Genomic DNA, 18,903 nt, shown 5'->3' with positions numbered 1-18,903 from the left:
ATCAGCATCAGAAGTGAAAAGGCACCTCCATGTAAGCCAAACCTATGCCTATTGGCCCCCAGAACACCCTTTCTTCCACAGTTGACTTCCACATCATTTCGTCTACCCATTGACACGGGCTGGAACATGTGATAAAGGGTATATTTACATTGTTTACTAGATTTCTGGCTGTGAGCTAACATTTCTAGGAGAGCTCAGCGATGTCCTATATTTTATGTGAGTTTACTGATTAAATAATCACAAGCAGTCCTTTTGCTAAGTAGAGTAAAGCAAAGTGAGTAAAACAAAGTGACGAAAGCAATCATCGTGCTTTAAGTAACTCCATCTTAAAACTAGTGCACACATTAGAAAGAGCTTCCTATGCAGAAAGCAGAAAGCATTTCTCTTCCTACTTCCACTCTGCTAACATAGGAGCTGACTCATAGATTCTATGAGGTCTAGTAGAGTCGGAGGTAGAGAGAGATTGGGAGACGTCTATGACCGATAATGGTAAATGAAGATACTCTTGGAATCTATTCTACCTTCCGTGTGTGTGTGTGTGTGTGTGTGTGGGTTTATGTTTTACTGGGAACTGATCATCAGACCTGGAGCTCCTGAAGTCTGTGAGGGAAAGGTTAACCTTCTCTAGCGTCACCCTGACACTGAGCTCAAGTCCTTAAGCTTAGTGGCTGCTCTGTCGTTTCTCAGTTCCTCAGAAGACAGTGGTCTCGGGTCTCTGCTTTGCTCTTTCCTGCTTCCCTCTGTTCTTGTCGTGACAGCCGAGAGCCGTCTCGTCTGATGCTCTTCCCTCACCTGCTCATTTAATGACCAGTGATGGACGGAATGTCACATGCCCAGACTGAGATAGACCACCAGACCCTGTAGTTGGTCATCATGAGCTCACAAGAACAAAGGTGGCTGTGGTATAAAATCTCCACTCCAAGTATACAAGGGCTCCAGAAAGGGAAAAAAATGAATACTTGATTCAATATCTAGGCCATTTCAACCTTGTTTCCAACCGGGAATTAATTTGGTGGCCCTGTGATATGATCCTTCTGCACAGTCTTCATCATCTTGGGCTGCAGGGGACTGACGTCTTAATGGCAATATGAGAGCTTAGGATAAAACTACCTTGTGGTGACACATTTAACTAAACGCTGAATCATGACAAACTCTCAGCAGACATGTACAGGACATCTACATAATTAGAGGATGAATTCCTTTTGATTATGGCCATTACCATCAATATTGAATTAATTTATCCTTCCAGATCACTGTATGCGAAGTGCTGGGAAGCATGAATCACGTTTAAGAGTCACAAAGGCAAAGGCTTCTGGTCCCTGTACCTGGTTTCTTTCCCAACTGCCCCCCTCTCCTGTTCCTCTCCCTCCTCTCTATTGATTTCCATTTCATTATAGCATTTCCTGTTCATCCCCGAGAAAGAAACAAATGGAGGACTCTGGAACAAACATAAAGGCTGGTTAGCCCTGGTCTGAAGTCACTGAGAGAACCCCTTCGTCATACATCATATAAACTTCTGTCCCTCATTCAGCCACCAGAGGGCATCATAGCGGTAGTAAAACATTCTCGAAGCTTATAGGCTGGGGATGGAGACAGTGGTGCAATGGAATATGTCAAGAATCTTTTTCCCAGTGGAAGTAAAACATGCTGAGACACTCCCTTCTACTCATACCTCTATTGGAGGTAGCGGGGCAGCACCCATCTGCCCCCAACCCTCATTTACACTCATTCTGCTCATATTTTTCCAGAACTGTCCTACTTGGCCTGAACTCAAGTCATGGTCACTACTGGGACCCTTTGCCTGAAGACAAAAATTCTTGAGAAAACTGAGGGAAGCTTTTTCCTAGTCTTGCCTCCTAGGTGATAACAATATCATCGAGGATCTGAAATCCATACCCTAAAAGTTTTTAGAAGAAAGTGATTTTAGAAGCAGGTAAAATCTAAGATGTCCCAGGTATCTACTGAGTAGTTAAATGGCTGGCTAGTATTTCCAAGGCCAGTTAAAGATCAAGTAACAATTACTTAAGTCTAAGGGTTCCCTTCTGAAAAGGTTCCAAAGAGCCCGGAATGCCTAGTATGTTGTTTCTTCTCATGCCTTTTGTAAAGTTCAGTTTTCCCCTTTACCAAGGTGCTGCTTTTTAATGATCACATCAATTCTGTATCTCTTGTCTGGAGCAAATTGCTCTCCTTTCTGCACCACTACTGCCTTGGGCATTTCTTTTCCGGTTGGTCTTTAACCTAATAGCACACTTCTGTGTCTTCCATAAAACACCTTGACAGTGCTAACTGTCAGAAGCCCAAGCAGGGCATGAGGAGATTCAGGAAACCCAGTCTTGTTGTATGAAGGACTTCCAATATGGCAAAGTAATTTCGTCTTCTTTTGTCACCTGTCATTCCAAATTCCCTCCTTGTCTGTCCCATCCATCCCTAGCTATACAACTTTTAAGACGAAATTCTCAGATTTACAAAAAGCAAAACAACAATAATAACAAAACCAACCAAATAAACAAAGAACCCATCTTAAAGGGGCAAATCCTTACCTATTTGCCAATCCCACGGCACCTTCAACAGCTCCTTATGTTCCATGATGGCTCTGTTGAGTCAAGACAAGACAATCACACAGGTTGGGTCTTTTTTTTCCCCTGTCATTCACCATATCTACACAACCATTAAAGCAACCAATTGAACTTCAGAAATGAATTGGCCCCTTCAGGGGCAGCCCATGGTCTCTCCCTGAAAGGAGAGAAAGGTGTGGCCAGCAGCAGTCAGGGTCTGGGAGAATTTAAACCTCACTGTTCTCAACCAAACAGGCTTTTAGGGTTTAGTTTCTTTTTGTTCACTTGTGCTTTGGGGAAGCAAACTATAAGGTTCAGAAAACTCCATGCGTCCAGGTTTGATCAGTTTGCTCACTAAACATTCAATAGAGCAGTGCCTCTCAGAGTTACGCAGGCATTTGCGTCTCATAGGCATTTGGAGAGTGTGTCAAACCACTGCCTCTGGGGCCTCTTCCCTAGACCTTCAGATTCAGTAAGACTTGGGGGTCTCAGGGAAGCACATCGCTGATGAGCAATTCTGGAGCCATGGCAGTGTTGCTGGTCCAAGGACTGAACTCTGAGAATCACTCTGTGGAGGCAGAATAGAAGGTGCGGTTGGCACCATTTTAACTACTCTGCAAGCAAGGGCTTGGGTCCAGTGTACACTCGATATATCTCATTTACAACACAAGACTATTTTTGCAGGAGTGCATCCTATAGACCTCCATTAGGTATAATAAAGTAAGACCAAGCAAAGAGCAATGAATCTCTGGGTATCTATTGTGGATCCAATAACAATAATAATGCATAAAATGAACCATCTATCTATAACATGTTGGTGATGGATGACTGATCTAAAAAATCCTTTACGGTGCCATTACACTTTCATAATGAACCTCTAATAAATCTCCAGCTTCCCCATTTCAATGTCTTGTCTGCTAGAGAGTCACACCAATATTTCAGGACACTTAGATTTTGAGAAATGTGCTGAAAACATCCTATATTCAAAATGTGATATCAGGTGATACCAAAGTATTTTCCTCAAGTAATTTCTGACAACAAACCTATACAGTTGCAAAGTGTTTGTTTTGTGGAAAGGAATTGCATGGAATAACTATTGCTTACTTGGTGAAATTAGACCTCACTCCTCACATGATTTAACTGTGCTCTTTACTAGTAGAAATTATGCTTTATTTACAGCAGATTCTGAGGGTCTAGATAATGCATCAAGAAAGGACTTCTGCTCCAACTTTGGAAATATTGAAAATCTGGTTCACTTCTCTTTTTGGCATTAAGTGAATCTCAGTTTTAGATGTCCCTACATTTTTAAAGAGAATACCAAATTCTGATAGTTGGATTTGAAATTCTTGCAAACACATAGGCAATAAAGAGCACCTATAAAAGGGCAATTTTTAAAAATTGTTTCATTTTATTTCATGTATGGCTATTTGTCTGCATGTACAGCTGGGCACCACATGTATGCCTTGTAGTCAAGAGGCCAGAAGAGGGCATCAGATCTCCTAGGACTAGAGTCGTGGAGGATTGTTGAGCTTCCAAATGGGTGCTGAGTATTGAACCCTGGTTCTCTGGAAGAGCATAGGGTTTAAACTGATGAGCCATCTCTCTAGTAAAACTCTAATTTTAAAATAGAAATTTCTTAGCGGCTGTCACTAATAAACACACATACCCTATTAGAAGTATATCAAAAGTGTATCAAATCCCAACATTTGTCCTTGCTTATAACATCTTTATAATTGATAGCCCACTCCCTGAGAATGTATATACTTTTAATTATCTCCGGAAAAATCATCATCCAAACCTGTGAAATGTTTTATAATAATTTATAATATACTTATTTAGTTTGGAAATAATTTATCAATAAGGATATAGTTGGTAGATTTAATGAGATCTTCGTGTGGGAGTTTGGTGATAGCTTTTCTGCCTTGGTTTTTACACTCTAAGGCTAAGACCTGTAAAAATAAAGCACACTTCTTACAGCTGTTGTGTTCTTTGTTATTCTTACTCACAACTGAATTCCACTGAAAAATGCACCAAAGAGACCAATCATTCCCAGGAACTCCACACGGCTCAGAGTTCGGATGATGGATTCTTCCCAGACGTTTGAGATCCCGTACAGTGTGGCTCCTCCTAAGACCAGAAGGTCCCCTACCAGCTTATTTTCCCCTAGGAAACAAAGAAAACACATGGAGCCTCAGAAAAAATTTTCTCAATGAGAATCTGGCACCAGAAAAACGAGTTTCTTTTTTCTATTTTCTCGACACTTTCATAAGATGACTAGCAATTTCCAACCAAAATCATGTAAAGATTTTTAAACTATGTGTTTTTAGATATGCTGGAATATAAAAAAGCTACCTATCTTCATAAAACTGGAAGTTTCCCTTCAAAACCCACATCTCTGTCTAGGAATGATTCTGGAAATGTATACTAATATGTATGCATATTATTTTTGTTTCAGGGCATTTTTCAGCTGTTTTAGGAATCTATTATAAACCTGACAATCATTTTCTACCATCTTCTATGCAGGCATGACAGTAGTCAACACTATGTTTTTGACCATAGACAGAATGTGCACAAGGGGGCTGACAGGGATTATAAGATTTCTACTTCCCAGACACAACTTCAGAATGAACAAAAGACACACACACACACACACACACACACACACACACACACACACGTGTGTGTGTATATTTGTATGTACACACACATACACACACACATAAATGCAATTCGCATCAAAATTCCAACACAATTTTTATAGACCTTGAAAGAATAATTCTCAACTTCATATGGAAAAAACAAAATACCCAGGATAGCCAAAACAATTCTCAACAATAAAAGAACTTCAGGAGGAGTCACCATCCCTGATCTTAAGTTGTAATATAGAGCAATAGTGATAAAAACTGCATGGTATTGATACAGAGACAGACACATTAATCAATGCAATTGAATTGAATTGAGGACCCAGAAATAAATCCACAGACCTATGGACACTTGATTTTTGATAAAGAAGCCAAAACCATACAATAGAAATAATAAGGCATCTTCAACAAATGGTGCTGGTCTAACTGGAGGTCTACATGTAGAAGAATGAAAATGGATCCACACTTATTACCCTGCACAAAACTGAAGTCCAAGTGGCTGAATGACCTCAACATAAAACTGGTATGGTGCTTTTTATATGCTTGGCCCAGGGAATGGCACTATTAGGAATTGTGGCCTTGTTGGAGTAGGTGTGTCACTGTGGGCATGGACTTTAAGATCCTCATCCTAGTTGCCTAGAAACCAGTCTTCTCCTAGCAGCCTTCAGTTGAAAATATCAAACTCTCAGCTCCTCCTGCGCCATGCCTGCCTGGATGCTCCTGCATTGATGATAATGGACTGAGTCTCTGAACCTGTAAGCTGACTGCAATTAAATGTTGTCCTTATTAAGAGTTGCCTTGGTCATGGTGTCTGTTCACAGCAGTAAAACCCAAGACAACTGGATACACTAAATCTCATAGAAAAGAAAGTGGGAAATAACCTTGAATGCATTGGTAGAGGAGTCAACTTCCTGAACAGAACACCAATGGCTCAATCTCTAAGATTAACAATTAATAAATGAGACCTCACAAAACTGCAAAGGTTCTGTAAGGCAAAGGACACTGTCAATAGGACAAAACAGGAGCCTACAGATTGGGAAAGAATCTTCACCAACTCTACATCTAACAGAGGGCTAATATCCAAAATTTACAAAGAACTCAAGAAGTTAGACACCAACAATTCAAATAACCCAATTAAAAATGGGAATAGTTCTACCTCAAGACCCAGCTATATAACACCTGTACATATACCTGAAAGATGTTCCAACATCCCACAAAGACATTTGCTCAAGGTTGTTCATAGCAGCTTTATTCTATTAGTAGCCAGAAACTGGAAACAACCTAGATGTTCCTCAACTGAAGAATGAATAAAGAAAATGTGGGACATCTACAAAATGGAACCAGATGGAGCTACTAAAAACAAAGACATCACGAATGTTGCAGGTAACTGGATGGAACTTGTGAATATCATCCTGAGTGAGGTAACCCAGTCCCCAAAGGACATACATGATATGTAGTCACTTATAAGCAAATATTAGCCAAAAAATACAGAGCCAAAGAATCTAACCAAGAAGAAAGGCACAAATGAGGATGCTTGTATCTCACTGAGAAGGGGGAATAAAATAGTCATAAGAGGCAGACAGAGGAAGGGAACTGGGAGGGGAAAGAGGTAGAGAGGAGAGTGGGGGGAGGTTCAGGATCAGGTATGGGGAAGGACAGAAGATTTGGCCAGATGGCCATAAAAATCAATGGAAATCTGCAATTGACAGGAGTGAGGAGGTGGGAGGCATCTCCAGGACAAAACAGAGACCTTGGATAAGAGAGGTACCCAAGAATCAATAGGGGTAACCTTCTCTGTGACTCACAGCATAAGGGATATGGAGCCTGAAGAAGCCACCTCCTGTAGCCAGGCAGGAACCTGAGTTATAGAGACACCAACCCACCCACAAAACTTTCAACCTCAAATTAATCCAATTTACAAGAAATGCAGGGATGGGAGTAGAGACTAAGGGAATGGCTATCAAATAACTGGCCCAACTTGAGAGCCGTCCCATGGGCAAGCACTAACTCCTGACATTAGTAATGATGCTCTGTTATGATTTCAGACAGGAACATGCTATCTTCTGAGAGGCCCCACCTAGCAGCTGACTCAGACCGATACAGACCCCCACAGCCAAACAGTGGATAGAACTTGGGGACTCTTATGAAGAATAGGAGGAAGGATTGTGGATTCGGAAGGGGATAGGAAGTCCACAGGAAGACCAACAGAGTTAACTAACTTGGATCCTTGGGGCTCTCAGAGTCTGAATCATCAACCAAAGAACATACACTGGCTGGACCCAGGCCTCCCTGCACATGTTTAGAAGATGTGCAGCTTGGTCTTCATGTGGGTCCTGAACAATGGGAGTGAGGACTAACCCCAAAGCTGTTGCTGGTCTGTGGGATGTGTTCTTGTTGAGCTGCCTTGTCTGCCTCAGTGGGAGAGGAAGCACCGAGCCTTGCAGAGACTTGAAGTGCCAGGATAGGGAGGGGATACCCAGGGGGAAGGTGAGATAGGAGAAGGCTTGTGGGAGGGGAAGATGGGGAGTGGCAGTGAGCAGGATGTAAAGTTAAAAAAATAAAATAAGAATGAAAAAATATATAAATATAATATATATAAATATGTATTTATATAAATTTAACTTCTATGTTTTATATATAAACATATAAATTCACCATGATATTAGTGATTTCTTTTTTTCAAATTAAAAGCAGTTTTTTAAAACTTGGTTTGAGTTGGTTCTGTCCAATTTTTTAATATATACTTTATCCTATAGTTTGGGAAACTCTTCCCATTTCAGGCAGTGTAAATAGAAGCCATGACGAGAGAGAATGAACATAAGCTGTGTGATCAGCCCAGCCTTACTGGACTGGTACTCTAGTGGTACTCTAGCCACTACTCTAGTGACTTCTGACTCTGTGCATCCAGTGGGGCAGCTACCTGCTTGGCAGACGCATAGCTCTGGAGGAGGAGAGAAGGATGGGAGGGGTGTTCACTACAACAGTAATCTTCAGGAAGAAACTCATCTAGAAAACCTTTGAATGCTGAGATCATCTGAACAACCCTAAAACTGTAGAAGTGGGCACTTTCTACTCATTGGGGAGCACGGAACGTCCTATAGATAGAAGAATTATATTAATGAAAGCAGTGTTGGCATGAACTTCTTTATTTGGTCACCTCAGGTTATCTCTATGCTAAATACCATCACCCTTTTCCAGGCAACTTCCTACACCTGTTAAGGACTGGAGGGAAAGAGAGGAAGAGACTCTGAAAGACAAGACAACAGCTTGGTGGAGTTATTCTCAAGGGAATGAAACTGAGGACTTGATTCTTGGAGGGCTGCAAGATTTCCTTGAGTCTTTGGGGAGCTGCCATCACTATTCAGCAGATGAGCAGAACTTAACGAAGCCCTGATGAGAAAGCAGACCTAGGGCGAGCTCCCTGGGCACCGCTGGGAGAGAAATGAAGTTTCTGTGACAGGGAAATCTTTAGCAACTGGTTAGTCTTTATGTGTCAGCTATGGAAGTATACAAATGTTTGAACTTGACACGGTCCATACGTAGAATTCTAAAGCACGTAGAATTCTTTTAGTCACGTTTCATTCGGGAAACATTTCAGAATCTTGTCATGACATGCAGTCATCGTTATGAATACCAATTATTGTTGCAGTAGGGAAATACAGACGGGCTTCTTAGTAGAACTCTTAGCAAAATTAATTTTACATGAATGGATTCAGGAAAACAAAATCATAATGGAATATTTTAAGAGGATAAAAGAGACATCAGTCTATTCTTTTAAAGTCCTAAAAGATGGACACTGCTTTTAGTGAATAGCCTTCTTCAGTTGTTTATCTTTTAAGACTTAATTTTATCTACATGCACACGTGGATGTCATATGCAGCAGCTGGGGTTACAGGCAGCTGTCGGATGGCAGATGTGGGTGCTGGGAATCAAGTTCAGGTCCTCTGGTAAAACAACAGAGCCCTCTGCTCCCATCTTTAGAGTTACAGCTAGTCTTTAGAATGGCCCACTGAAAGAAATGTACTTATCAGTACTTTAAAATCTTCATTGATTTAATGGTAAGTTTAATAATAATACAATTGCATATAATTTCATATTAAAGTATTACATATTATTTATTATTTTTACTAGTAATTCTACTAATCAGTTTTTAAGTTGCTTTCAAGTTATTTTATAGCATGGGCTACAGTACTAAATATTCCGGAAGGTCAGTGTGTGAAGACCTACTTTCTAGACAGGAAGTGTAACTACTAGGAAAGATCACCCATCAGACAGATGTTAAGTCTTCTGGGGTGAGCCCTTAAAGAGTATATTAAGACCAGTCCCTTCCTCTTCTCTTTTTCTTTGTTTCTTGCGTGCCATGAAGGGAAGAGTTCCCTTCCACTATGCATTTCCATAACAATCTACTATGCTACACCATTTTAAAATTCCCAAAAATGTCTAAGTGAATTGTCAGGCAGAAAATGTTTGGGTCCATCACATGGCAATGTTTTGAGTGGTGATAGCTTTAGATTCTGGTAGAGTGGAAGAAATCACACCTGTGATGAACTACAGAGTCTCCCTTGTATTTTATTTTCTTTATCTTAAATTGTTATTATTGCAAGAATAAAATAGTACATAGGAAATGTTTAGCATATGTTACACTACTTGCTCATAAATGATGTTTTTAAAAGGCATTAGCTTCATTCCGTCTGAATAACTATCTTTGTCTATGAGTTGGACATTTTTCATTCTGGGCTGCTCCCCGTTTCTAATTAACCCTTTCATAATTGGCTTTCAAGGTTTAGTTTTCTCTACTATATTTTTAACTAGCAGAAACATTTTTAGATAAACATTTTCTACATGTGTTACTAGAAGAAGAGTCAAGTTTATCTAAAAATCATTGAGTTGTCACGAATTCAAGAACCTGTGTTACACTGTGGAGTATTAGAAATCTGCTAGGTCCCTTAATAAAAATGTACCGATTCTTTCAAACACATTGGAGTTTTAAATAGTGGACCAACTATCTTGTTTTTATGGGACTCAATTTTGACTTTAAAATCTCAAATCGGATCAACCCACCATCCTGGGCAATCTAGGAAGGTCAATTACTCTGTTTTAAAAAGACTTTCATATAAAAAGATGCAATTATGGAAAAATAAGAACAGTGTGGAATAGGAAAATATTGCAAAGATTTTACATCTGAGTGACACAGTTTACCATGAATTTTGAGGATGAAACATGAGAATTTTTTCAATGTTAAGTTAAAATGAGATAACCGATGGGAAGGTCCCTTGCAGTGGGGAGCGGTCAACAAAAATGTCACTTTTATTTGATTGTGTTGAGTAGTCTGGCTCTGTAAAAGTATTTTCTTTTCCTCAAAACAAATATAAAATTACAACTAATAATAAATTGTTAACACCATCACAAATGAACTAAGAGATGCAGTTAGTATAAAGGGGTTACTTTTAGAAGAAGCAATATGTTTTAGAATAGAACATGATTTTCATTTTTTTATTCATCTTATTGCTATCATTCTTTCTCTTTATATCCACAAGTTAGAAAAGTAGGGGCCATCGTGGAGGATCTCTGGGTCTCTACTGAACCATGTTTACACGCTCCAACATTCCTAACATTCCCAGTGTCTACTGGGTATCTTCTGCCAGTCACATCAGCAGGAACAAGAATGGTTTTTCAGAGAGCCTTCTGAGGCAGACGGGACCTAAGTGACAGAAGAGCCTCTAGCTATTAGGCTCGCTGTTTGTACTTCCCAACTTGACAAAAAAATATACGTTTGTAGAGTTTAATGGTGTAGAAAGTTCTTATGGTGGGTGACTGGCTGTACCCATGATAGGCACTTCATGGGTGTCAAAGTGAGGCCTCCCATGCCAGAGGCTTGGGTACTGTCCTTTGACCAGTGTCTTCAGTAGGCAAACAAGATGGGGGAGTTTTGTCATCAGCATGCACTCCGGTCCTTCATTCTGAAACTGGACCTATTTTTTTTAATGCAATGCCTGATATCTGAGTAAGTTCCTTCACCCAGACTTAAATGAAGGAGGAATTCCTGGTTAGCAGAGGAAGAAAGATGGTAGAAAAAAATAGGACAACTAATTACAATGAGGTCAAATTAATTGTAAATGGGCTAAAATCAATGTATTTGGGGATGGAATTGTCAAAATCTTAAGTTAAGCAGAAACAGGATTTAAATAACATAATAAAAAACGAAGCCAGATATTCTCTTTCCCTTTGAAAAGCTCCCAATACGATAATAAGGATTTATCTGAGTCAAATGACTCATTAAAGATCTTGTGAATACCCCAAAGTATTTCCGAAAAGCCAGGTGATCTTGGCTGGTTAATGCATTTGAACTCACTGTGCTATAAAGGTAGAAAATAGTGGGATAATTTTAGTAATAAGGCATACACATTTTAAAATTATATTGCTTACAGAACCAGTGTGTTTTTAAAAACATGATAGTTGAGCTCTCTGCCCAATTTAATATTTTATAGCGATAAAGTATGTGCAGTCAATGAGTCCATGAGTTTTGTATTGGGCAGGTCTTGATGCATCCATCCACACTCTTGTGCACCATTTTAGTAACACAGAGCATGCTCTATATTGATAAGATTTAGTTCTGTTATCACTGCGGATTTGCATGCCACAGAAGGCAATGCCATAGGTCTCATGCAGGTCCATGGGGACAGCATCAGGATACTTCACCATGGTTTAGCCATATCTTCATTTCAATCATAAGGGATCACTTAACAAATCACTCACAACTGGATTTGTTGACCTTTCTTTCCTTTCTTTTTTATTGGATATTTTATGTATTTACATTTCAAGTGTTATCCCCTTTCCAGGTTTCCACCTCTCTCATCTCCCCTTCCCTTACTTCTGTGAGGATGCTCCCCCTCCCACCCACCCACTCCCACCTCACCACCCTGGCATTCCCCTACACTGGGGTATTGATCCTTCACAAGACCAAGGACTTCTCCTATTGATGCCAGACAATGCCATCTTCTGCTACATATGTGGTGGGACCATGGGTCCCTCCATGTGTACTCTTTGGATGGTGGTTTAGTCCATGGGAGCTCTAGGGGGTCTGGTTGGTGGATATTTTTGTTTTTCCTATGGTGTTGCAAACCCCTTCAACTCCTTCAGTCCTTTCTCTAACTCCTCCATTGGGATCCCATGCTCAGTCTGATAGTAGCTGCAAGCATCTTCGTCTATATCAGTAAGTCTCTGGCAGAGCCTTTTAGGAGACATCTATATCAGGCTCCTGTCAGCAAGCACTTCTTGGCATTGGCAATAGTGACTGGGTTTGGTGGCTCCATATGGGATGGATTCCCAGGTGGGGCAGTACTGGATGGCCTTCCCTTTAGTCTCTGCTCCACTCTTTGTCCATGTATTTCCTTTAGACAGGAGAAATTCTGGGTTAAAATTTTGAGAAGGGTGGGTGGCCTCATCCTTCAACCTGGAGCCTTGCCTTACATCTGGATATGATCTCTATAGGTTTTCTCTCCATTTTGTTGAGCATTTCAACTAATCTCATCTCTGTTGGGTCCTGGGAGCCTCTTGCTTTCCTAGCATCCAGGACTTGCTCATGTCTACCCACTGGTTCCCCATTCCCCATTGCTACAAATCTCTGTTCAAATTCTTGACCCTCTGTATATAAACCTTGTCTCCTCTCATACTTGATCCTGCTAACTTTTTCCTCTTACCCTCCTCTCTTCCTCCCAAACCTCTACCTTCCATGAGTATTTTGTTCCCTCTTCTGAAAATGAGTGAAGCATCCACACTTTGGTCTTCCTTCTTTGTGAGCTTCATATGGTCTGTGAATTATATCTTGGGTATTTCTAGCTTTGGGACTAATATTCACTTATCAGGGAGTGCACACCATATATGTTCTTTTGTGACTGGGTTACTTCACTCAGGATGGTATTTTCTAGTTCCATCCATTTGCCTGTGAAATTCATGAAGTCAATGTTTAATAGCTGAGTAGTACTCCATTGTACAGATGTACCACATTTTCTGTATCCATTCCTCTGTTGAAGGGCATCTGGGTTCTTTCCAGCTTCTGGCTATTATAAATAAGGCTGCTATGAACATAGTGGAGCATGTGTCTTTGTTGTATGTTGGAGCATCTTTTGGGTATATGCCCAGGAGTGGTATAGCTAGGTCCTGAGGTAGTACTATGTCCAATTTTCTGAGGAACTGCCAGACTGATTTTCAGAAAGGTTGTACCAGCTTGAAATCCCACCAACAATGGAGGAGTGTTCCTCTTTCTTCACATCCTCAACAGCTTCTGCTGTCAACTGAGTTTTTGGTTTTAGCCATTCTGATTGTTGTGAGGTAGAATCTCAGGGTTGATTTGTCTTGCATTTTCCTGATGACTAAGGATGTTGAACATTTCTTTAGGCGCTTCTCAGCCATTCTATATTCCTCAGCTGAGAATTCTTTGTTTAGCTCTGTATCCCATTTTTTAATACAGTGATTAGGTTCTCTAGAGTCTAACTTCTTTTTTTATTTATTAAACATTAGTCCTTTATTAGATATAGGATTGGTAAAGATCTTTTCCCAGTATGTTGGTTGCCATTTTTGTCCTATTGACCATGTCCTTTGCCTTACAGAAGCTTTTCAATTTTATGAGGTCCCATTTGTCGCTCTTAGAGCATAAACCATTGGTATTCTATTCAGGAAATTTTCCCCAGTGCCCATGTGTTTGAAGCTCTTCCCCACTTTCACTTTTATTCTTTTCATTGTATCTGGTTTTATGTAGAGGTTTTTCATTCACTTGGACTTTGCTTTGTACAAAGAGATAAGAATGGATTGGTTTTCATTCTATTCCACTGATCTACCTGCCTGTCTCTGCACCAATACCATACAGGTTTTATCACTATTGCTCTGTAATACTGCTTGAAGTCAGGGATGGTGATTACCCCAGAAGTTCTTTTATTCTTGAGTATAGTTTTCGCTATCCTGGGTTTTTGTTATTCCAAATGAATTTGCAAATTGCTCTTTCTAACTGTAAAGAATTGAATAGGAATTTTGATGGGGATTGCATAGAATCTGTAGATTGTTTTCAGCAAATTGGCCATTTTTACTATATTACTCTTGCCAAACCATGAGCATGGGAGATCTTTCCATATTCTGAGATCTTCTTTGATATTTTTCTTCAGATATTTGAAGGTCTTGTCATATGGATCCGGATCTTTCACTTGCTTGGTTAGAGTCACACCGAGGTATTTTATATTATTTGAGATTATTGTGAAGGATGTCATTTCCTTAATTTCTTTCTCAGACTGTTTATCCTTTGAGTAGAGGATAATTTTGAGTTTGAGTTAATTTTATATCTGGCCATGGTGCTAAAGTTGTTTATCAGCTGTAGAAGTTCTCTGGTGGAACTTTTGGGGTCTCTTTTGGGGTCTGCAAATCGTAATATTTTGACTTCTTCCTTTACAATTTGTATCCCTCTGATATCCTTTTGTTGTCTGATTGCTTTGGCTAGAACTTCAAGTACTATATTGAATAGGTAGGGAGAGAGTGGGCAGCCTTGTCTTGTCCCTGATTTTAGTGGGATTACTTCAAATTTCTCTCCATTTAGTTTGATGTTGGCTACTGGTTTGCTGTATATTGCTTTTACTATATTTAGGTATGGGCCTTGAATCCCTGATCTTTCTAAGACTTTTACCAGGAAGGAGTGTCTAATTTTGTCAAATGCTTTCTCAACATCTAACGAGATGATCTTGTGGTTTTTATCTTTGAGTTTGTTTACATAGTGGATTATGTTGATGGATTTCTGTGAGAGTGGTGTGTTAGTCTTTCACTATTATTGTGTGTGCTGCAATGTGTGCTATGAGCTTCAGTAAAGTTTCTTTTATGAATGTGGGTGCCTTTCCTTTTTGAGCATAGGTATTCAGAATTGAGATTTCATCTTGGTGGGTTTTTCCTTTCATGAGTATGAAGTGTTCTTCCTTATCTTTATTTGATAACTTTTGGTTGAAAGTCTATTTTATTCAATATTAGATAGGCTATTCCAGCTTGTTTCTTGGAACCATTTGTTTGGAAAATGTTTTTCCCAGCCTTTTACTCTGAGGAAATGTCTGTCTTTGTCAGTGAAGTGTGTTTCCTGTATGCAGCAAAATGCTAGGTCTTTCTGTATCCAGTTTGTTAGTCTATGCCTTTTTATTGGGGAATTAAGTCCATTGATATTGAGTGATATTAGGGACCAATGATTGTTGTTTCCTACTATTTTTGGTGTTAGAAGTGGAATTATGTTTATGTGGCTATCTCTTCTTGGGTTTGTTGCAAAAAGATTGATTTCTTGATTTTTCTAGGATATAGTTTCCCTCCATGTGTTGAGGTGTTCCATCTATTATCCTTTTATGGCTGGATTTGTGGAAATACATTGTGTAAATTTGGTTTTGTCAAGGAGTATATTGGTTTCTCCATCTATGTTAATTGAGAGTTTTGCTGGATATAGTAGCCTGGGCTGGCATTTGTGTTCTCTTAGTGTCTGTATGACATCTGCCCAGGATCTCCTAGATTTCATAATCTCTGGTGAGAAGTCTGGTGTGATTCTGATAGGTCTGCCTTTATATGTTACTTGACCTTTTTCCCTCACTGCTTTTAATATTCTTTCTTTGTTTTGTGCATTTGGTGATTTGACTATTATGTGACAGGAGGAATTTCTATTCTGGTCCAATCTATTTGGAGTTCTGTAGGCTTCTAATATGTTTATGGACATCTTTCTTTAGGTTAGGGAAGTTTTCTTCTCTAATTTTGTTGAAGATATTTACTAGCCTTTTAAGTTGTGAATCTTTACTTTCTTCTCTACCTTGTGTTTTGTCTTCTCATTGTGTCCTGGATTTCCTGCATGTTTTGGGTTAGGAGATTTTTGCATTTTGCATTTTCTTTGACTGTTGTGTCAATGTTTTCTATGGTATCTTCTGCTCCTGAGATTCTCTCTTCTATCCCTTGTATTCTGTTGGTGATGCTTTCATCTATGACTCCTGATCTCTTTCCTAGGTTTTCTTCCTCCAGGCTTGTCTCCCTTAGTGATTTCCTCATTGTTTCTATTTCCATTTTTAGATTCTGGATGATTTAGTTCCTTCCCCTGTTTGGTTATGTTTTCCTGTAATTCTTTAAGGAATTTGTGTTTCCTCTTTAAGAGCTTCTATTTGTTTCCCTGTGTTGTCCTATATTTCTTTAAGGGAGTTATTCATGTCCTTCTTAAAGTCCTCTATCATAATCATGAGATGCGATTTTAAAACCCAATCTTGCTTTTCTGGTGTATTGGGGTCTCCAGGATTTGCTGTGGTGGGAGAACTGGGTTTTGATGATGCCAAATGGCCTTGGTTTTCATTACTTAGGTTCTTGTCCTTGCCTCTTGACATCTGGTTATCTCTGGTGTTAGTTGGTCTTGCTGTCTCTCACTGGAGTTTGTCACTCCTCTTGGTCTGTGAGCCTGTGATTTTAGGAGTGAGAGCACTCCTGGAAGACCACCTCTCTACAGGTGACATTTGGGTACAGAGTTCTATGGGAAGTCCTTAGCTCTAGGCACAGATGGAGACCTGAAGGATCCTATCCCCAGCTGTTCTATGGTTCCTATGCCCTGTGTGCTTAAGTTATGAGCACTCCTGTGAGACCAGCTCTCTCTGGGCAGAATTTGTTTATGGAGGACCGTGGGAAAGCCTTAGCTCTAGGAGCAGATGGATACCAGAATTTGTTGTCCTTTTCTTAACTAGTACTATTTTCCTACCACTTTAGAACCAGAAAACATTTTTCACAAGATTATTGTCAATAATCTCATAAATCAATTCAAAGTTAACTAATTATTTAGTGTCAAAACACTTCAACTTACTGGAAGGCTATCTTGATTGACTGTGGAATAAGTTGATATCCAGTATGGACAGCTAGAGTAAATAGTCAAAGCTTTTTTTAACTAAAGATAGCTATTTCTGTTTCATCTGTGTTTCTATAGTGCCCAGAAAGCTTAGACATTGTATCAGACAGAATATTATCTGATGAGTTCTGAAGAAACTATCAAGAACACTAACTATGTGTACAAAACACATGGCTAGACCTTTAATACACTATCAATAGGTCCCAGAACAGGTGTTTCTCAAGGGAACATTGGGGAGATGGTGGGTGTGTATTTCCAAGCCATCTGCTGAGGTTGGTCTTCATAACATCTCAATTACAGGTCCAGGAGACTGAGGATATTTCTCTTTTATTCTGTGTTGCAGACAGTTTTAGCTGTTAGCAATGTAGAAGGAAGAAAACTTGCCTGGAAGGTCAGGAGCCCAGAATGTCCTCCCACCACATGTCTGTGACTTTGAATAACTCATTTGGCTTTACCAAGGCTTGATGTTCCCTCATTTCAATTATAAAGGAAGTTGAGGATGGTTCTTTTTTTGCTATAAACAACTAAGATGTAACATAAAGGACATCATTTCAGGGACTTCATACAGCCTTGCTCATAAAGCAAATCATCCCAATTCTGAGAAAGAGTGATTCCAAGACCTTTAGAAAGTGAGTACTTCATACTCTACTTTTGATGCTGGCAAAAGAGTTTGTGTGCCTGACATTTTTTCCTCTTCTGAAACTCTTTCTGTAGCACACAAATGGAAACCTTTTAGGAAGGTCCTTCCAGAAGCCACTGGAATCAGAGTTCCCCCTGAAGAGTCACGGGAATTGGCTGACTGAATCACAAAGTTCTGCCTGAGACGTCTCCAAGCTATGATCAATGTCTCTTCACATTAAGACAGATAACCATGCATTCAAACAAAAAACATACATGGGATGGCCAGTAGCTCCTGGAACACAGCACATTCTACTCTGGTCTGCTGACTCTAAGTACCCATTCTCTGTTCTGTAAACCAACCTTCACCCAGTAGGTTGAAGATTTTGTTTTTCTCTGCCTTGGCAGAGTTGGGGCTGGGTAAGAAGGGAAGTCTTTGTGGCTCAGTTGCTGATTAACTCATCCACTCTAAGTTTGAAAACTGCTCCAGGCCAGCAGCTCTGACCTTCAAAACTCCCCTCCACATAGATGGTAACCTTAGTTTTAACAATTGTGTGACTGTCTCTGAATTTTACATCTTATATTCGCCCAAGGCATATGTACCAGGGCCTTCTCTGTGCTATTACTTTGGGTGTGGAGGGAAAACATGAACAGGAATCTACCACAGGAAGAACCACGTTCATAGAAGTCCGGTTTCTACGTGTGTTTGGTAGAAACAACTCAGGTCACTCATAGAGCTCCATGACTTGGTGACCACTCCAAGACTCACCTGCTCCCTGGTGCCTTCCCACAAGCACATCTGCTCCCACCATGCAGCCCATGCCCAGGATGCAGACCACGATGCCAATGAAATGCACGGCCTTGTACCGGATCAGCAGGAAGAACCAGGAGAGCAAAATCACCACTGGGATCACAAAGCAGTCCAGGAGCTATTGGGAGCAGCAAGAGAAACCATAGTGAGAGTCAGGGGAGACAGCATACAAGGAAAGGTTGAGCTCTGTCAGAAAGCTCTTTCCTGGAGACCACTCATTCAGAGCCAGCGCAGAGGTGGTTAAAGCTCCCTCAGACACAAGGCAGCTTTGTTCCTCATTTAATCATTAACATCTCTAAGAATTGAAGGAAAGGACAATGATAAACGGATAAGACTGGATGGGGGTGAAGATTCTCCTGTCCTCTTCTGTGTCCAGCCAGCTCTGTGGCCCAT

At 40.1% G+C, this 18,903-nt stretch overlaps 1 protein-coding gene across 2 annotated transcripts in view; it reads right to left on the bottom strand.

Annotated features, from left to right (window-relative positions):
• The window catches only part of Slc35f1 (solute carrier family 35, member F1), a 388,376-nt gene that overhangs the window by 24,696 nt on the left and 344,777 nt on the right, over positions 1-18,903 (bottom strand). For both annotated transcript variants that reach the window (NM_001109338.1, XM_039099032.2), the window contains exons 4-6: positions 18,469-18,628; positions 4,562-4,718; positions 2,541-2,593 (exon numbers count right to left, since the gene is read on the bottom strand). In NM_001109338.1, coding sequence (NP_001102808.1) covers positions 2,541-2,593; positions 4,562-4,718; positions 18,469-18,628 — 370 coding nt within the window. The remainder of the gene's footprint in view (positions 1-2,540; positions 2,594-4,561; positions 4,719-18,468; positions 18,629-18,903) is intronic.

The sequence above is a fragment of the Rattus norvegicus genome, chromosome 20, assembly GCF_036323735.1.
Source record: "Rattus norvegicus strain BN/NHsdMcwi chromosome 20, GRCr8, whole genome shotgun sequence".
In the NCBI taxonomy this organism is placed as follows: domain Eukaryota; kingdom Metazoa; phylum Chordata; class Mammalia; order Rodentia; family Muridae; genus Rattus; species Rattus norvegicus.
This window is presented reverse-complemented; position numbering and strand designations above follow the sequence as displayed.